This window comes from Suncus etruscus, chromosome 9 (assembly GCF_024139225.1).
Source record: "Suncus etruscus isolate mSunEtr1 chromosome 9, mSunEtr1.pri.cur, whole genome shotgun sequence".
NCBI classification, from domain to species: domain Eukaryota; kingdom Metazoa; phylum Chordata; class Mammalia; order Eulipotyphla; family Soricidae; genus Suncus; species Suncus etruscus.
This window is the reverse complement of record NC_064856.1, coordinates 30,885,862-30,906,463: the sequence shown is the minus strand read 5'-3', so window position 1 is coordinate 30,906,463 and position 20,602 is coordinate 30,885,862. Positions and strand designations below refer to the sequence as shown.

General features: G+C 42.6%; 1 protein-coding gene across 2 annotated transcripts in view; it reads right to left on the bottom strand.

Annotated features, from left to right (window-relative positions):
- Nucleotides 1-20,602, bottom strand: part of PTPN1 (protein tyrosine phosphatase non-receptor type 1) — a 61,063-nt gene that overhangs the window by 9,935 nt on the left and 30,526 nt on the right. For both annotated transcript variants that reach the window (XM_049781341.1, XM_049781342.1), the window contains exon 2: nucleotides 2,520-2,610. In XM_049781341.1, coding sequence (XP_049637298.1) covers nucleotides 2,520-2,610 — 91 coding nt within the window. The remainder of the gene's footprint in view (nucleotides 1-2,519; nucleotides 2,611-20,602) is intronic.

Below are 20,602 nucleotides of genomic sequence, written 5' to 3'. Positions count from 1 at the left end.
AAAAAAAAAGAGAAAGAAGCGATGTTACAAGCCAAAACCCAACCTATCTGGGAGAAGGCTTGTGGAACAAAGAGCAACCTGGATGGGATTGGCAGCTGTGGGATCTGTTTGGAAAAACAGAGGAATGGCTTTAATCTTTAAAGGAAACAAAATCAACCCAGTTCCTGAGATGGAGATAGTACAATGGATAAGGTCAACCACGGGTTCAATCCCTGGTATCCCATATTCCCCTCCCCACCCCCAGCCCACCAGGAATAACTCCTAAGTGCAGAGCACTACTAGATGTTGATCCAAAACTTAGACAAAAATAAATCAAAACAAAACAAAAACCACTCAATCCCTCAGCCTGAGAAGCTATGCTAAGTGATCAGGTAGGATTTCTGATTACACTAAACTTCACCCAAATGATTTGGAGAGAAGAGTTAAGAGTTAAGGCAGTAAGCCTGAAATCCTAACTTTTTTGTTTTGTTTTTGTGTCACACCCAGCAGCGCTCAGGGATTACTCCTGACTCTATGCTCAGAAATCACCCCTGGCAGGCTTGGGGGACTATATGGGATGCCAGGATTCGAACCATCATCCTTCTGCATGCAAGGCAAATGCCCTACCTCTATACTATCTCTCCAGTCCTTAAGATCCTAACTTTAATTGCTTCCAACAAGTTTTGGTTTTGAAGTTTAATATCAGGAATAAAAGTGACTTGAAATTGTAAAAAATCAGAATCTGTCAGGATCACAAATTGGGGGTGGGTGGGTATGAAGAGAATTTGAAACACTAAAAATGTAAGAGATGAAAGAGATGGAACCTTCCTTTGGAGGCTCAGCCCCACAAGCATCCTGGAAGGGACATTGCTGTCCCTGTCAATGGTCCCAGAAGCTAAGGCTCTTTCCCCCAGAGCAGCTGATACTCTTGGAGACAGCGGGGATTTGTATTTCTGGCACAACACAAGGAGGTTGCACCTCTAAATAGTATCTTCTCCACAGGATTTAATTGAGATAAGTGGTTTGAGACTTGGGACTTTCTGATTGTAGGGCAAGATGATGAAATGAGCTTGCATCTATAATAATGTATGGGGTGGGTTTTTTTTGGGGGGGGGAGGAATGGAGGGTTTTTGTTCAAAAGAAAATACTCAGTCGAGTTGTGCAGATGAAAGATCACTGAATAATGCAAAGGCAGTGGGTTCAAACAGTCCTGGGTGATTTTGGGTAGACAACTTAGCTGCCAGGCTGGCTTTTCCACCAGCTAAGTGAAGATTCTGACAGATCCTGCAGAGACCCCATAACTTTAAAAGCAAATAAATTTTTTCTGTTGAAAAGTAGATGAGCGATAACGAAAAACACAGGGCAGGACTGGAACAATAGCATAGCAGATAGGGTCTTTGCCTTGCACTCAGCTTGATCTCTGGCATCCTATATGGACCCCAGCACTGCCAGGAGTTACTCCTGAATAACCAACCTGAGTGGCCCCCAAATAAAAGAAAAACAAAACAAAACAGAACACTAAGAGATGGGCATGGGGAAGTTTGGGATCTGTTTCCTTGGTGGCTAAAAATTTGCTGTTCTCTATGTAAAACTGGTACCCCCAGACCAATGAGTATTAAATGAAAGTCCATTCCAGGAATAAAAAAAAAAAAGTCCTGTCATCTAGTTCAGAGTCAGGTGAGCACAAATATGAGAACCAGGGTGACATGGGTGCAAAATGCAACTACAACAGAACCTTGGCGTGGGTAAATCACCAACAGGTATGGTTTTATTCCATTCTGGTGTGTAATAGGTCAAGGGTATTAGGTGTTGGGGCATCGTGACCCTATGAAGCTAGGGGTTCTCCAGTTGGGGGAATAATGCAGTTGTAGGAAGTATAGGAAGGGGTGTGGGGGGGACATAACTCAGGTTCTTCAAAGTCCCTGGTAGAATGACATGATGCAGAGGTGATGGCAAGCTACTACCCATCCCTGAGTGTCCATTAGGCCAGGAGGCAAGTCAGAAGGTCTCTGGGCTAGAGAAAACAACAAGTCTCTGTCCTGTGCACAGCTTTCCTGTTTCACACATACTCTAGTACATTCAGTGGGGTGGGGTTCTGTACTTGACAGCTCTGAGCAGATTGTGAGCCAGCCTGAGAAGCAGAGGCGGCTGCCCAGGAGAACAGGCAGAGCTGAGCAGGTGGGGCTCCATTGCAGGGCCCTTTTGGCGGAGGGCGGGAACTGCTCCCACCCCTTGGGTGCTTGCATGAAGCATTCCAGCACAATTCCATACTCCAGGCTCTGATGGCACAGCTGCTGAGTCAACCAGAAAAGGTTAGATTATGCCTGCTACACTCCCCTTCAGCTGGCAGGAAAATGACTCATTAAAAACAGTCTATGCTTTTTTTTTTGTAATGGGCTTCGAACTTAGTGGAATTTTCCAGAAACTGAAACCTGACCCCAAGTCCCTCATGTGTGCTTTTGTTATAGAAAATCAATCAGAAGCCTCAATTGCTCTGATTTCCCCCAACCCTGGGGCAGGATGGCAATGAGAATACTTACAGGGGCTGACATCTCTGTACCTGTTTCGGTTTTTGTTCTTGGGAAGTTTGGCCACTCGACATGGGAAGTCACTGGTTTCGTGTCGGATATCCTGCAAGGAAAGGAGAAAGTCTCTGTTGAAATCTCTGGCATTAGGACCGATTGAGATAGGCAGTTGTGCCAGGCACTGAAGGAGCCTTTGCAGATGTGAGAGTCAGGTAGTGTGGGAAAGAAAGGTGACATTTGGGGATGGGGCAAGAGGTGGGGGCACAGAAGAGCCTCAACAATGGCTCCCTGGAACATGTGTAAATAATCATAGGGGTTGGAGCTTGTTTTGCATGTGTCACCCTCGTTCAAGCTCAGGCACCTCATATGTCCTCTAAGCCCCGAGGGAAGGGATCCTTCAGTGTAGAACCAAGAGTAAGCCTTCAATACTGCAGGAGTGGTCACGCACCCAACCCCACAAAGATGTGGATAAGGGTAGAAACTAAGATGTGAACCTGAATGTTCCACTTAGGAGCCCCCAGCACAGGAAGCTAGAGTTCTGGAGCTCACATCTCATGCAAGGAGCAGAGAGTATGTAGTGTGGGGCATGAAAGATGGTGAGGGCCCACTGGTGGGCAGGGCAGGTCTGGAGAGGCAAGCAAACCAGATCTGGGGTTCCATCTGGAACCTTCCTAAAACTTTAGGGAGTGAGAGCGTACAGAAAACACTGTTATGCTAACCAACCATAAAAATACTTCCCTAAGAGACTACAATGAACCCGTGACACAACTGTCAGGAGAGAAAGTGTCCAGGGTAGAGGGCTGCACTGCCTCTGTGAGCTGCTCCTGCACTAAAGTTTGCCCTTCAGAAACAGCATTTTCACACTGAAATCCTTGTTCTTTTCTGTCCTGTTGTTTCAGGAATGGAGGAGTCCACATCCAGTCATGGAGGGCGGTGTCAGGACCTCCCACAAAGTGACTTAGGAATAAGCCATATCCCCGCCAATAAACCTTTTATGTTTAATTCATATTTTATTATTAAGAGGCAAAGCCACAAACCAAAGTGAATGAAAGCACTCAAAGTCACTAATCTGCACACCTAAAATACAGAAATGCTAAATTTATATGCTAGCCTGTTTTACTGCAACTAAAAAAATGAAAGGACCCACCCCCTAGCAAAGACAAAAAGCCCCAGAACTGTCAAAGTTGGCAATCACACGAACCAGCAGTGAGGACCTCAGGCACCACCCTGATTCCCACCAGATAAGCCTCCACAGGTTGAGGAAGGGATCCCCATAGAGGTAGAGTGGAGGTGGAATTCTATCAAGAGGGCTATGAGGGCTGTTTGAGAAGAGATGGAACATACCCGCCCCATCTGTGTTGCTGGCCACCTTGCACCTGCCTCAGAGCAATCTGGAGCTTTATCTTCTGGAAACATTGGGGGCAGAGTGCTCTAGAGATGACAATGACGTGAGCAGATGAGAGGAGGAGCTGAGGAAAGGCCCTACAGCAGGCCCCTCTGCACCCAATCAGAGCTCTCCTTTCTCCTGTCAAATCCCTGCTCCCCATCACCCACAGCTTCCAAGGACAAGTTTGGGGAAGGAAAAAAAAATCAAGGCAAAAGACTACCCACAAGACCATCATATGAAAAACATCAGAGTTACTTCAAGGAAACCTCCCAGATCCCTCAAGTGATCATCCAAAAGACAAAGTTAAGGGCCAGAAATACAACTCATACAGTGCATGTCTTGCACATCTGAGGCCCACATTTGATCCCTGGTACTGCTAAAACAAAAAGAAAAGAAAAAAGGATTCTGGTATGTACCCCCAAACCACAAGAATTCAGAAAGATACTTGCATACCCATGTCCTTTACAGTACTTAGGACAATAGGCAGAATATGGTAATTACGTGTCCAATGACACGTGAGTGGATAAAGCTGACACATGCACACACAATGAAGTATTATTCAGCTAATAAGAGAAGATGAACATTTGCAATTTACCCCAATAATGTGGATGAAACTGGAGGGTATTATGTTAAGTGAGGTCAAGGTTAAGAGGGAGGTCAAATATCAGATGATGTCATTCTTTTGTGGTGGACAAAACCAGGGACTAGACAGTACTAAGAGATGACCAATCCTTAGCCTTGGATTACAAAATTCAGATTACCAAGCAGTGAGGGTGGGGGGAGGTGAGGAAAAAAAAAAGAGGTGGACTAGATATTACATGGAGAGAGTGATGACGACCTGGGGCACTTTGACAATACTAGGGTACATCAATACATTAACAATATGTCAATACTGTGATCATGATACCTAAGATGTAATATGAAGTCAGTTATAAAAAGGTTCTAAAAATAAATATTCAGGACCGGAGAGATAGTACAGCAGTAGGGTGTTTGCTTTGCAAGCATCCAACTCAGGACCAATGGTGGTTCGAATCCCAGCATCCCATATGATCCCTCATGCCTGCCAGGAGCGATTTCTGAGCATAGAGCCAGGAGTAACCCCCGAGCACCACTGGGTGTGACCCAAAAACCAAAAACCAAAAATAAATAAATAAATAAAAATATTCTTGGGTACATTAATTTGCTTAGGGGTTGGAGTGATAGCATGGCGGTAGGACGTTTGCCTTGTATGTGTTTGGCCAGGTTTAATTTCCGGCATCCCATATGGTCCCTGAGCCTGCTAGGAGTGATTTCTGAGTGCAGAGCAAGGAGTAAACGCCTGAGTACCACTCAGTGTAGACCCACCCCCCTAAATTTTTTTTTTTGCTTACAGAATCCTGCAAAGAGCACTTTTTCTAAGTTTCTAAAAAGAAATAAAAACAAAACAGTTCACTTTATTTGATTCAAATGTCCCTAGACTTTGCAAGAACATTAAAAATCCAGATAGCAAAGGAGAAATTGATTCAGTTATTTGGGGAGGGAAAGAATGACTTCTAATCAAGAATTTTATACCCAGCCAATAATCAAGTGAGATGGGAAATAATAAAAAACATTCAAATAGGGCTGGAGAGATAGCATGGAGGTAGGGCATTTGCCTTACATGCAGAAGGACGGTGGCTCGAATCCCGATATCCATATGGTCCCTCAAGCCAGCCAGGAGCGATTTCTGAGCGTAGAGCCAGGAATAACCCCTGGGCACTGCTGGGTGTGACCCAATCCACCACCCAAAACAACAACAACAACAACAACAACAACAACAAAAACACATTCAGATACAAAAGCTCCCCCAAACTTGACCATCCAGACTCCCATTACTTGATCTACTAGGGATTATCTTCCACCTGTGTGAGGAAATTAATCCCAGAAACAACAAAGAGAAGAGCCCATAAGAAAGGGCAAAGGAAATTGCCTCCAATTGAAAACAACCAGGAGCAGGGAGTAGGCAAGTGGTCGAGCCTGGAACCACAGGACTCAGATATCAAGTGTGTGAGCCAAGAGGCCTTGTCCACCACACTGGGGTTAAACTAGGCCACCAGATGGAGATGCAGGGAATAAGGAGACTTGTGGAAAAAAAGGAAAGCAAAGTTCCCTTGACAGTGAAGGAGACACCACACCCGAGGGAGAAGGGGGCAGGTTTAAGTAAGCCAACCAGGAGGATGGCAATCTTTCTAAGAACTCTAGAGTTCAAAGATAAAACTGAAATTGAGAGATTACATGAATCCTTTCTGTCAAAGACAGCAGCCATCAGCTGCTTAAACTTACAATGACACCAGTGTGAAGAAAGATTGTATACAGTGTGTTGGGCCAGAGCAATAGCACAGTGGTAGGACGTTTGCCTTGCACGTGGCAGACCTGGGACAGACCTGGGTTTGATCTCCCACATCCCATATGGTCCCCTAAGCCTGCCAGGAGCAGCCCAAAAACCAAAACAAACAAACAAAAACCCACCTACCCCCAAATCCCAGTGTATTGACATAGTGCATAAAAAAAGTTATGCTCTCTACGTGTTGAAATAACACTCTGCACATATTGCAAACCACATAACCCACTTCACCTGCTTCTCACTGTGGTTACTAGAAAGAAAGATGGCCCAATGGGTTGTACTGCAATGCCTCTGGGCAGACCTGGCTGTGAGGCTATCAGCAGAGCACAGCAACAGTAAAAGAACATTCTGCAAATAATACAAGACAATGATGAACTACAGGGAGTCATCTGTTACCTATCTTCTTTTTCACAGGGGCATCAGCAGCCAAGTTTGTAGTTTTGGGAAACCACTTCCATCAAGACAGTGCTGGCCTGACAGTCCAACACTTGCTCCCACCTTCATCCCTGGCAGTTTTGCTGCTTAGAAAGGACAGCCAGAGTTGCATCTGGCAGTATCAAGGAAGAGAAGGCACAGGTAGTACTGTGTGAGGCTGGTGATCAAACTCAGGGTCCCACTTCAAGATCTGCATATCACTCCTTTGAGCCATCACTTTGGCCATTTTGGAACATTTTTTCTTCTTTTTTGGGGTCACACCCAGCAGCGCTCAGGAGTTATTCCTGGCTCTGCACTCAGAAATCGCTCCTGGCAGGCTTAGGGGACCATATGGGATGCCAGGAATTGATCTGGGGCCGGCAGTGTGCAAGGCAAATACCCTAGCACTGTATTATTGCTCTGGCCCCACTCTGGAACATATTTTAAAAAGGAAACAAAAAACAAAACAAAACAAAAAAAAAAGAATAAGAAAAAGGAAAGGAAACAGTATAGTCTGATTCTGTCTTTGACTCTGTGCACAGGCAAGTCATAATATGGTGAGTGTTTGGCCCACTAAGCTATCTCTAAAGTCCAAATATTTCCCTCTTAAAAACAGTATTTAGGGGCTGGCGAAGTGGCGCTAGAAGTAAGGTGTCTGCCTTGCAAGCGCTAGCCAAGGAAGGACCAGGGTTCAATCCCCGGCATCCCATACGGTCCCCCCAAGCCAGGGGCAATTTCTGAGCGCTTAGCCAGGAGTAACCCCTGAGCATCAAACAGGTGTGGCCCGAAAAACCAAAAAAAAAAAAAAAACCAATAAAAACCCAAAACAGTATTTAGAGTGTCATTGAGATAAACAGTAGATAATAGATAAGGCACTCTTTATTTTGGGGGGACTGAGTCACACCCAATGGTACGCAGGTGCTATTCCTGGCTCTGCATTCAGGAGTCATTCCTGGCAGACTCAGGAGACCATATGCGATGTCAGGTATAGAACCTGGGTTGGCTGTGTGCAAGGCAATTTCCCTACCCACTGTGCTATCATTCTGGTCCCAGGACCAAAATTGCTTTGCATCATGTGCCAGCTCAGGTTCAACCTTGGCACTGCATCACCTATGTTCTCTGAGACCTGCCAGATGTAAGCCCAGAGCAGAGCCAGGAATAAGTAAGCCCTGAGCACTGCTGGTGTGTCCCCAAGGATTGGCTCCCCAATCCCCGAAAGTATTTATTTTTATTATCTGCCATTTAATCCTCTTATGTTGTTTTACTTTAACTCTAAAAGCTTGATACTTATTATGACTACTTTAATGTCTTTATCTGCCATCTCTGGGTCTTCTGTTCTTTTCTAGCTCTTAGTGATATCATTCTGCTTATTTTTGTGTCTGATAGTACTTATCAAATCATTTTTATTTGCTGTTTCTCTACTGAATTTCCCATGTCTTTCTATTCTTGTTGGAAAGAACATGAATGAATATTCATTGTCCTTCCCACAACACTGTACACAACGTTCACCCCTCAATGTGCTCACTCTACTAGGCCAAAGATGCAAAGCTTCCAAGTCTCAATTTCGGAAGTGAGACTCTCTCTCGGAAGTCTCACTCTCTGCCTCACTCTTTCTATTGTAGGCAAATTCTAGCTATTTTGATCTCCTTCTATCCAATCTGCCTCCTACACTAAGTGAGGACTGCCAGGCAGAAAGCAAAGCATAAGGATCATCTTATGTTCTTTTTTGCATCAGAGGAATTTTGAGAGCATTCTTCTTAGTTATTACATGCACCAGAGATGGCAATGGGATGGTTTTAAGAATATCAGGCAAGGGGCAGGAGAGATAGCATGGGGGTAGGGCATTTGCCTTGCATGCAGAAGGACAGTGGTTCGAATCCCAATTTCCCATATAATCCCCGAGCCTGCCAGGAACAATTTCTGAGCATAGAGACAGGAGGAACCCCTGAGTGCTGCTGGGTGTGCCCCCACCTCCCCCCCAAAAAAAGAATATCAGGCAAGGGCTGGAGTGATAGCACAACATGCTTATTTTCATGTGAACAACCAGCATCCCATATGGTCCCATGAGTCCTCCAGGGATGATTCCTGAGTGCAGAGCCAGGAATCTGACTAGACCCCAAACCAAAAACAAACACCCCCCAAAAGAAACAGGGGAAAAAAAAAAGAATATCTGGCAAAATTCAAATAAAGCATGAGGTGACTTGTGCTATAGGAGCAATAACAGATGGTGAGAAGAGGTCATTTTCTGGGTAATTTGTTAGAAATTGTTTTTGATAAATGCTTCGTGTTTATTTAGCATGGCTTGTGAGGAAATATATATGTGCTTGGAATAAGTATCTAAATTTCATTTAATAAAATAACATGCCAGAATTAAAATCTTACCTGCCAGGAGTAATCCCTGAGTGAAGAGCCAGGAACAACTCTTGAACAATGTTGGGTGAGGAACAAGCCCAAGATAAATAAGCAAACAAATAAAATTGTGAAGGTAACTTTCCAAAAGCTGCAGAAAACCAGGTTTATAGCTTTTGCTTGAGTTTAATGAGACTTCCATTACAATAAAATATTCTTAGATCTATTATGGTGCTGATCAAAGATTAAGCCAACAACTACGTAAAATTTCCACAGTGAAAGCAAAGAAAATAAGAGTAAATAAATCTTATAGAAAAATGAATGCTGAGTAATTTTAGGAGTCAAGCCAAAGAGGAAATAATAAACTTGTAGTAAAGCAGGTTTCCAACAGTGCATCCCAAGCAAAAATACCTAACATATCAAGAATCATTCCAGGGGCCACAGAGATAGCACAGTGGTAGGGCATTTGTCTTGCATGCAGTGACCTGGGACTGACCCAGGTTTGATCCCTGACATCCCATAAGGTCCTCCAAGCCTACCAGGAGCAATTTCTGAGTGCAGAGCCAGGAGTAACCCCTGTGCGCTGCTGGGTTTGGCCCAAAAACGAAAGAAAGAAAGAAAGAAAGAAAGAAAGAAAGAAAGAAAGAAAGAAAGAAAGAAAGAAAGAAAGAAAGAAAGAAAGAAAGAAAGAAAGAAAGAAAGAAAGAGAGAGAGAGAGAGAGAGAGAGAGAGAAAGAAAGAAAGAAAGAAAGAAAGAAAGAAAGAAAGAAAGAAAGAAAGAAAGAAAGAAAGAAAGAAAGAAAGAAAGAAAGAAAGAGAAAAAAGAATCATTCCAAATATACCAATCACTCCTTTTCAGAGAAAGGAATCACTTTAGAAATGTTGCTTGTGGGGCTGAAGAGATAGCATGGAGGTAAGGCATATGCCTTTCATGCAAAAGGTCATTGGTTCGAATCCTGGCATTCCATATGGTCCCCCGAGCTTGCCAGGAGTCATTTTTGAGCATGGAGCCAAGAGTAACCCCTGAGCGCTGCCTGGTGTGACACAAGAAATAAAATTAAAAAAAAAAAAAAAAGAAAAAGAAAAAGAAATGTTGCTTGTAGGGGCTGGAGAGATAGCCTGGAGATAGGGTGTTTACCTTGCAGGATGACGTTGGTTCAAATCCTGCATCCCATATGGTCCCCTGAGCATGGTTGGAGCAATTTCTTTTTTTTTTTTTGGTTTTTGGGTCACACCCAGCATTGCTCAGGGGTTACTCCTGGCTGTCTGCTCAGAAATAGCTCCTGGCAGGCATGGGGGACCATCTGGGACACAGGGATTCGAACCAACCACCTTTGGTCCTGGATCTGCTGCTTGCAAGGCAAATGCCACTGTGCTATCTCTCCGGGCCCTCTTTTTTTTTTTTAATTTTTAATTTTTAATTATGAGAACAATGATGCAAAGAGGACAAGGTAAAGTTACAGTGGAAGGACAATCGCCCATAAACAGAGTTCTCAGAAGAAATCCCCTTGATGATGCCTAAATATTGAACTTACAGTCAAAGAACATTAAGAAAAATAAGGCAGAACCCATGTACAATTACTTTGTCCAAAAGTCCCCAGATTGTAGTACATTATAACATTTCTTAGCAGTACACAAAGCAATCTAAAGCCATGAAATTTATGTGACAGCTAGGAGCGATTTCTGAGCATAGAGCCAAGAGTAACCCTTGAGTGCTGCTGGGTGTGACCCCCTCTCAAAAAAGAAGAAATGTTGCTTGTAGAAAAGCTAAATAAAATAAAACCAACATAAATTCTTTGCCTACTCTCTCCATCCCTTGCCAATTCTTTAGTAGTTTTAAAGAGGTTTTGGTGGTTTTTTTTTTGTTGTTGTTGTTTTTTTTGTTTTTTTTTTTTTTTTACTATTCTTAGTACTTAATTCAGAACAGTAACAGAATAATATTAAAATACTTGCCCTCCTAAAGAAGAAGCTGGAGAAAGTTCCAATGAAGCAGGACAAGGTTTGATGAAAACATACAGGTCTTCATTAAACTGTATAATTTTATAAAGGCACTGGGCATACAACAGAATCTGAATCATCTCTTTAGTGAAACACTTATGAGAGAAAAAAGCATGTTCTTACAAGGTTCTGATATAGTTGGGCTAGAAGTGCTTGATCAAGTTTAAACTAGAAGTCAGAAGAAGAGGCAAGCAAGAGCAGAAAGAACTGTGAAAGGATTCACTTCTTCAATGCCAGTATTTCCGTCCCGTTCCTCCCTCATTTAACAAGGTAACAAGTACTGTGCAATGAACAGCAAGAAACACTACATCTAACAACTTATAACAGAATGAATTAGGGCCCAGAGCAAATCAATTTTTGTATGTATTCAGAAAAACAATTCACAGCCCATTATTCAAACACTTTCTAAACCCACTGAAGCAATTCAGATATAGGGGTAAAAGCTGAAATGTTTTATTAAGCTTTCTGTTTTCCTTGAAAATAGAAAATGCACAGGTGTGAAAGCCAGTTCAAGTCTTATGGAATTATTTTTGGGTTTGGAGTAAGCACTTTGTGAAGCTCAACATAGAATGTTGGTTTCACACCCTTCTCACTTCAATCCCTCACTGTTAGAAAGTGGAAGTTGCCAGTGTTACTTTGCTTTGCATCTGGGTCATACAGGCTTCCCATACGATCATCAATTAGTTATAACAGTGTGTTCTGAATGATTGGGAGAATTATGTCTACCATTCATTGCTCCAATCATCAGAACTGCAGACACCTATTAACAAAGGCGCTTTACACCATCCAAGTGTGCCTCTCCCCATCCCCCCACCCCAGCTCCTCACCATGTTGCAATTTTCTATACCATTTCATTGTGCAAGTCTTCACCCATAGTGCTGCACAGAAGCTGCTGGATCTCAGAATTAGAGTGGAAGTGAAGGGAAAAGCAGAAGTACAGTAAAGACAATACTTGAAGCAGCAGAAGAGAATACACAGGGCATATTGTTCCCAGGCATACACGTTGCCTGGAACTTTGGCACAAGTGACACCAGACCCAAATACAGAAATGGAGGGAGGCCAAAGAGATAGCACAGTGGTAGGGCATTTGCTTTGCATGCAGCATACCATATGGTCCGAGTGATTTCTGAGCACAGAGCCAGGAGTAACCTGAGCGCCGCCGGGTGTGTCTCACACACACACACACACACACACACACACACACACACACACACACATTCACACACACACACACACACACACACACACACACAAATGGAGGAGTGGGTGGCCAAAATTTCAGACATTAAATCCTCAAAGGAAGGTATGCCACATCAGTTTTTAAAAACCGCAGATCACATACAGGAGTATCATACAGGAGTATCAGAAGAAGCACATCATCAAAACCAGAAGTTAAATGTCTCTTAAATAGCACAGGAGGGAGGACTCTTGCCTTGCACATGTGGCCCCAAAGTGTGGTGGTTGCCCTAAATACAGAGACCAACAGTTCTGAGCAAGACCAGGCCATCAACTAGCAAAATAAACACTAATGTGAACTGGATATGTGAGGCTTAATCGGCCCACAGTTGGTTTCTGTCCCATACCTATTGGTGCTCAGGGAATCCTCCTAGCTCAGTTGGTGGAGATGTCATTCCTAGCCATGTTCAGTGGACTGAGAGGTGCTGCGGATGTAATCAGGGCCTCCGGAATGCAAAGTCTACACTTAGTCTATTAAGCCATCTCTCCTGCCCTGTCAGGCACTTTAGATCAGAGATAAGTGAAGAAATTATATTTAGGGGCTGGAGTGATGGCGCACAGCCGACCCAGGATGGACCCAGCATCCCATATGGTCCCCAAGCCAGGAACTGAGAGCATAGCCAGAGTAACCCCTGAGTGTCATCGGGTATGGCCCAAAAGTCCATAAAAAGAAAAAATTATATTAAGGTGCTTGCCTTGCTTGTGGTCAGCTGGGTTCGATTCCTGGTACCGCATATGGTCCCGAATGCTGCCAGAAGTGATCCCCCCAAAAATCAAACCAAAAGAGACTTATGAATAAAGCAGAGAAATGAAGAATAAGCAGGAAAGAGGCCGTGGCCCCCACTCTCAGAGTTTAGTCCACCCTCTCCTTGAGGCTAAATGTCCTATCTGCAATTGAGTTGCAGGGTTTTGGTAGAGAAAGATCTTGAGGGGACGCAGAAATTGTCAAACTGTGTGCAACTATGAAGATCATGCTGGAAGATTTGGGAACAGATGATGAAGGAGATGGTGGCCCAGTTCCTCTCCCTAATGTTAATGCAGGGACGGCAACACGGAGACAAGAGGTGGCCCTGTCACAAGGACTGTCCTCCTGAGGAAGGTGAGAAAGAAGAAAGCACAAATATCCTGCTTGGGTCCAAACATTCCAGCAGCAGTCCTTCTGGCTGAAGATAGCTTCACAGCAAAGGTTTGCTCTATTGTGACATTCAGGACTTGCCAGTCTAACCAAGAGAGAAAAAAGAAGTTCAGAAGTGTTACCATTTCAAAAAGGACTTTACCAAAGAAGAGAAAATGAAGGTCCACAGAGAGATCCAGCAGGGTTTGGAGGAGTAAAATGTTGGGCCTAACCCCAACCAACACTGCAAGGAGCATTCTTAACTCTGGCTACACTGAGCTATTTAAAACTTAACATCAGGCAAACCGTAGACAAGTGTTGCAGCAAATCAGCTATAATACCACAGTGCCTGCATATGTAGTCTTGAGTGTAGCCAAGCCTCTGGCCAACTTTCTTTGCTCAGAAGATTTTTTTTCTCTGCTCCGAGTACAATTGAGTGTGAGTTGGTTCTCTATAGAAAGTGGCTTTTTTTTTCTTTTTAAACAATTCTTTTTGTAAAGCTATTCCTGCCTATTGTCCATGTTAACGTTAGGGGGCCAGAGAGATAGCATGGAGGTAAGGCATTTGCCTTACATGCAGAAGGTCGGTTGTTCAAATCCCGGCATCCCATATGGTCCCCCGAGCGTGCCAGGAGTGATATCTGAGCATAGAGCCAGGAGGAACCCCTGAATGCTGCCAGGTGTGACTCAAAAACCAAAAACCAAAAACCAAAAAAAAAAAAAAAAAAAAAAAAGAAAGAAAAGAAAGAAAAGAAAAGTCATCATAAATAAAGGCCATCTGCAAAATAGTTTTCTTTCTGAAATTAAAAAAAGGGTGACAGGGGCTGGAGAGATAGCATTTACCTTTCATGCAGAAGGATGGTGATTCGAATCCCGGCATCCCATATGGTCCTCTGTGCCTACCAGGGGCGATTTTTGAGCAGAGAGCCAGGAGTAACCCCTGAGCACTGCCCAAAAACAAACAAACAAAAAAAAAGGGTGAAAGTAAAATACAAATCCAAGTTGGGAAATGTAATTGACATTAGCTGAAAAAAATGAAAGAAGAAAAAAAGCCTAAAAGAGAAAATAAAATGAAAGGAACCCCAAGGAGTAGTAAACGAAGGAGGAAAGAACAATGGAGCAAAGAAAAAGGTAGCAGAAAGGAGTTTTAGACACAGGGAGGAAAGATAGAAAAGTCCCTAATCCAGACAGTCAAGAACATAGGTAAAGCTGCAGATCAGCAGAGAGACTCTTCCAGATTACTCACTTTCCCTTTTTTTGTTTTGTTTAACAGAATTTAATTTTTAAAATAACTAAGAAGATACTGCCATTTAAAATAAAGTCCTAGAGCTGGAGCGATAGCATAACATTAGGGTGTTTGCCTTGCACAGGGCCAACCCCAACAAAGTTTGGTTCTATTCCCAGCATCCCATATGTCCCCAGAGCCTGCCAGGGTGATTTCTGAGAGCAGAGCCAGAAGTAACCTGAGTGCCTCAAGGTGTGCCCCCCCCCCAAAAAAAAAAACACAACTAAAATAAAGTTCTATAAACCACAATGAGAGAATTCTTTTTTTTTTTTTGAGAGAGAGAATTCTATCATTGATGATCACTCTAAATCTAGGAAGAGCAAAAATCACTTTATGCATTTGTGGCTAATAAATCTGTTTTCCAGTTATTATTGTACGGATTTGTTGGAAATGGAGGATCAGACTTTTTTAAATGAAACAGACAGTGCCTGTGGGACCATGTGGCAAAGCTTGCATCCCAGTCCTTTGAGCCATCTCTCTGGCCCCAAGAATTTTACTTCAAAAATAACTGTGTGATTTGAGAAAGCTTTATTGCAAGGTGTTCTACTACAGAAATACATTAAAGCAGATTCAAGAGAATTTGGGACTGAAGCTAGAATCTGGAAATTGCATCTCAGTTCATCAAAATCAAGCTACTGAAAGCCTTACTATGTGGACAATAGAACTCTTTAGACTAAAAAGAGATACAAAAATTGCTTTCTCAAGTATCACTGACTTTAAACCATATTTTACCATCCATAATAGTATCCTTTTTAAAAACCACTTATGTTTTCTGTTAAATGTCATGAATTTCACCTTGGGCAGAAATCAATAAGCAGAAAATGAATGAAGCAGACTTACTGTAATTGATGTCAATAAAACCTATTGGAACCAGTATGTTTTTAAATGCCGAGAACCACAAAACCATTCCTGTAAGAGAACAGTGTAAAAAACAATCCACTTTCACTTCTGTTTCATTTACTTAGAAACAGTTTTGTCTCCGAAAATGAGGACCAGCTGCCCAGAACGCGATGGGCATGAGAGCAGACAAAGCTTCCATCCATTTGAAGGAGCCCGGCCTGCCAGCCTCCAGCTCCCTCTCTTCCCCTCCTCCAAATTCATTCCTAAGCTCAGCAGTCACTGGGTGGGACCTAAAGAACCCAGATGGCATTCAGAAAATACCTGAGAGCTATACTTGGCAAATTTTGTTCAACTTACATGCAGCGATAATTCTCAAGTGAGGCCACGAAAGAGAAAACGGCAATTTGAGGAGAGGAAGCAGGAGACCAAGTTCTCAAACAAGACTTTACAAAAAACTGTGTTTGTGGTTTGGGAAGTAAGTCCTAGACTCAAGGCACCAAGTTCATTTAGATATTCACTAGGCACAACAGAACAGCAGACACTAGGAGATGAAGGTTGTCATGAAAGATATAGATTCCCTGGAGAACCAATCCCACACCTCAGCAGATGTTGCTCTAAGCACAGCAACCAGCACCCATGACTTGTCTGCAAGGTTATGGGGTTCACAGGAAATCCAAGGATGAAAGCCTTCTCCTGAGGAGCAGGAGCCTGGGCTGTTGCTTAGCTACATCCTGAGTTAGCTTTGGATCAGTGAAGATGCATTTCTCTTGTGAGTTAAGGTCTATAAAGGGGTGAGAACTCTATACAGGAGAGTCTCTTGAAATTGGCCTGTAACACACCTGCACCCCAGACCCACACCAAAGACCTCTCCTTCTGGAGAAGGTAGGAAGGAGTATTCTAGGAGCCCTAATCTTTACCTCCACTGCACCTTTCTTTTTTTTTTTTTTTTTTTTTTTTTTTTTGGTTTTTGGGCCACACCCGGTGACGCTCAGGGGTTACTCCTGGCTATGCGCTCAGAAGTCGCTCCTGGCTTGGGGGACCATATGGGACGCCGGGGGATCGAACCGTGGTCCGTCTCCTAGGCTAGCGCAGGTAAGGCAGGCACCTTACCTCCAGCGCCACCGCCCGGCCCCACTGCACCTTTCTTGCCCTCTTTCCTGAATATCATATTCCACTGAAATGGGCCTGAGAACATGGCACCAGGCTATATGCACAAATCCACAGACACTTTGCACAGCAAGGCTTCAAACTAGGGTAGCAGGAGAAAAATCTTTTGAAATCAATTTGGTGGCAGAGGGCTTACTGACAAGAATCGAAACCCCTCCATTTGGTGAATGTTTCCTCTGCCAACATATGCCTGTCTTATTCCAAGGTTCTAAAGGACAAAAATACCTATGAGCCCAGAGTCTGTGGTTTTCTATACTTGGTTTATTTGTCATTTCTTCTCAAGAAAGCAGATCTGGATGCAAGTAAATAACATCTGAAAATTCAGTTATGGTCAAGTAACTCTCCAGAGCAAAAGCACTGAAGCAGGATCACACCTGCTCATAAGACATCTGGACAAATGAGCAAGAGGCTACTATTCTGAATGGCAGGCCTGGTAGTGTTCTAAAGCAGGGCCTGCTCTTAGTACTGGGCAGGCAGATTTATATTTTTAAAAAGGTCTTGGACATCTATCTACCGGTACAGTCATTTTTCACATAGAAGATTTTCTCTGTCCTATATGCCCAAAAGGCATTTGTTTCCCTCTCCCTCTCCTCAAATACCCAATAATCTAATCTTGTTACGGTGTAGTAACAAGTAACTTAGTAGTTTTGCCTTTCTCTGGGACCCAACATATAGCTGGAATCAGATTAGTCCACATTCTTCCTATACTGTGCTTTACTTTTTCTTTAATGACTTTCAGAACTCCTTATGAAATCCTGGACAAAGTTCTTTGATACAGTATCTTGACCAAGTGACTTCTGCTTGTGTACTATTGCAAAACACCTTCCTTCCAGATTCAACTACTACTTATCTGCACCTGGCTCCAAAAACAGGCCCTTGGGTTTGCCTGGGCTGAGAAGGCTCGTCTCAGTCCATGTGACTATGCTGGGCTCACATGTGCATGTGTAACCTGCTGCTGGACCACCAGTGACTGCACATACTTGGTGTATGGTTGGCTATTGATGAAGAGTGTGGCAATCTGCAAAATCTTCAAAAAAGCAAAACAAAGCCATAGCCTTACTTGTAAGGCTTCTGTCCCTGTCATCAAAAAAGCAGTCAAAGCAAAGTATAGGGCCAAGCACCAATTCCAAAATGATTCTTCCAGGACTCATGTAGCCAGAGTGGTCTCCAAACTTGCAAGTACTGGGAAGGATTAGGGATCCCAAAAGCTGCCTCATCTAGGAGTGAGACTCAGAGTAAGTTATAGAAGCCTGGAAGGAATTTGATGCTATTCCTGTCAAAAACCTAATGTTAAGGATCTCTTCTATTTGTATCTTATTATACTTCAAAATATTGCAGTAAGACACAAAACAATTGGGGTGCCCAATCCACCAATATGTGTGGATTCCTTCATCCTTCACTGGATGAAGGAGCCATGCACTTGTGAGAACGAAGAGCACTGCCTCTATGCTCTGCCTAACGATGATTTAGAATTAATACTTAAAAATAACTGAAAGCTTTTTACACGTTTCAAAGTCATCAACTCTTTGTCTATTGCTAGAAACCACTTTTCAAGTGCATTTATTTGCACTTAGAAATTTTTTATGTATGAGGTGGGTGCTTGCCTTGCATATGGTTAACCTGTGTTTGATCCCTTAGCACCCACACCCTGGTCCTACCAGGAGTGATCCCTGATAACCAGTGGGTGTGGCCCCAAAGCCAATATATTTAATATATTTATACATATTTGTTAATATTTCATATTTATCGATATTAATATTTAATACATTATCTATTTAAATGTATGGATAGTTATATATTGGCATGGGAGAATAATCCTAAAACCATCAACCATAGCACTAGCTAGCAAGGCTGTTACTGCTACTTGGTTCATGAATGGCGAATTCTCTTCTGCTCACATTACCTCAGTCTGAATGTATTCAAACCCAGCGAACTTCCCTCTGCAAATTCTTTTACTGATGACCAAAGAGAAAGCATCTTCCTCAACATGACATATCATCTTAAAATTAAAGTCACTCAATCTGTATGCCTGAATCCCCGATATAAACAACTTTGTGAATCACGGTGTGTAAATAAAAAAAGAATTTAAAACCCCAAACCAATAAAACCCCTCATTTTAGTCTAGAATGTGGCCCAAGTGGAAGAGCACAGTTTCGCATGTATGAGACACCAGATTTGAGCTCTGGCACTGCATCCATGATTGAGTAGGTACACAGATATGGAACTCACAACAAAAACCAACAAAGCTAGAACTTTCATACATAATGCCGAAAAGATTTTTGTGCCGGTTTGCTCACTTGTTAATAGTTTTCTTGATTTCATGTCATCATTGTATATCAGAGTAGTTGTTATTCTCTAAATTCAGAGTACCAAAACAACTTCATCTGATCATTCTGATCTCAGAATTAATAAATCACTGTATTTTAAAGGCAGAGGAACCATTACAATTGGGGAATTTAAAAATATTTTTATGTATTTTAATAAACTTTTAATTGAATCATGGTGTTGGCTTTTTAGTATGATACAGACTCCTTCTTTACCACTATTTAGAAAATTAAAAGAATCAAGAACAAAAGATTAAAATATGCAGAATCTTAAAGCTAAAATGTATTTCTGGAGCAGAAAGCACAGTAAGGTAGGTAAGGTGCTTGCCTTGCACATGGCCCATTAGGATTTGATCCCCAAGCAAAGCCAAGAGTAAGCCCTACATACATCTGGGTGTGGCCCAAAAAAGCATTTTGAGGTTTTTTAAGGAAAAATGAGCAGGAGGTTCTTAAGCAGTATCTCTTTCCTCCAGGTATATCTGGTAGGATTTAGTGTTTATATAAGCTTGTAATAAAAGACAGAGAAAACAACATTTCTGTTCACCATATTCATTAGCAGATCATTTTTTTTTGGTTTGCATTAAAAAGGCAGTTTCCTTATATGTTTTTTAGCTTTAAAATAACTTTTAGGGGCCAAGAGACAGCAAAGTGGTAGGGCATTTGCCTTGCATGCTGCCAACCTGGGACAGACCCGGGTTTGATTCCCAGCATCCCATTTGGTCTGTTCTGTTCCTTAGAATGTTAGGGCACTTGCCTTGCACTTAGCTGACTTGGATTCAATCTCTGGCACCCCATTGTATCCCCCAAACCCCACCAGCAGTGATCCCAAAAAAGCAAAGGCAAAGAAGCAACAGCACTCAGAAATTAAGTAGGCATATCTCTTGCTTCTACAAAGTAAGAGGGGTTCTTTAAGAAATTTTTGCCCTCTCTCCTCTTCAGCCATAGCTTGGATAATAACTGCATGAGCTTTTGGCCTTCTGCCTTGTTAGAGATAAACACATAAAAAATACATTTACTCTATAATGCAAAAAGGCAGGAAACCTTTGCTAATAACATATGATCAATTTTTAGAAGCTTTCGAAGGCTGACGGATGCCGAATCCTTCCTCAAGAGGGTTTGCTCAATACCTCAACGCCACAACTAAAACTATATAGAGCCAAAATCCATATAGAGATTGCTAGATACAGACCTCAGGTCACTATTATTACATAAATAACTGAAACTGCTGCAGAGCTAATAGCCTTTAAAGATTCTCCAATTAGCCAGACCTGCTCTTTCTCCCAAGGCTCACAAAATGGGCCAGCAGAAAAATAAATTCTCAGGATAAAATAGATCAAAGAATTTGCAAAGAATCTTAGAAAAAAAAATCAACCTAATCACATTTTCATGTCATCACAATATATTAACTTAAAAAAAAGAATCACTATTAGAAGTTTTCCTGCAGTGTGGAGAAGCTATTTTTCACAAGAGGTAAGTGCCAGCAGACTAGGCAGAGTGAAGGAATGGCTGCTCCCTGACTGTGATGGACTAGCTGCTGGGCTGGGTGCCCACACTCACATTGGGGTGCTGTGTGCGTGAGCACATGCATGTTTTCTCTCTCACCACTGGGAACTTTCCCAAAGA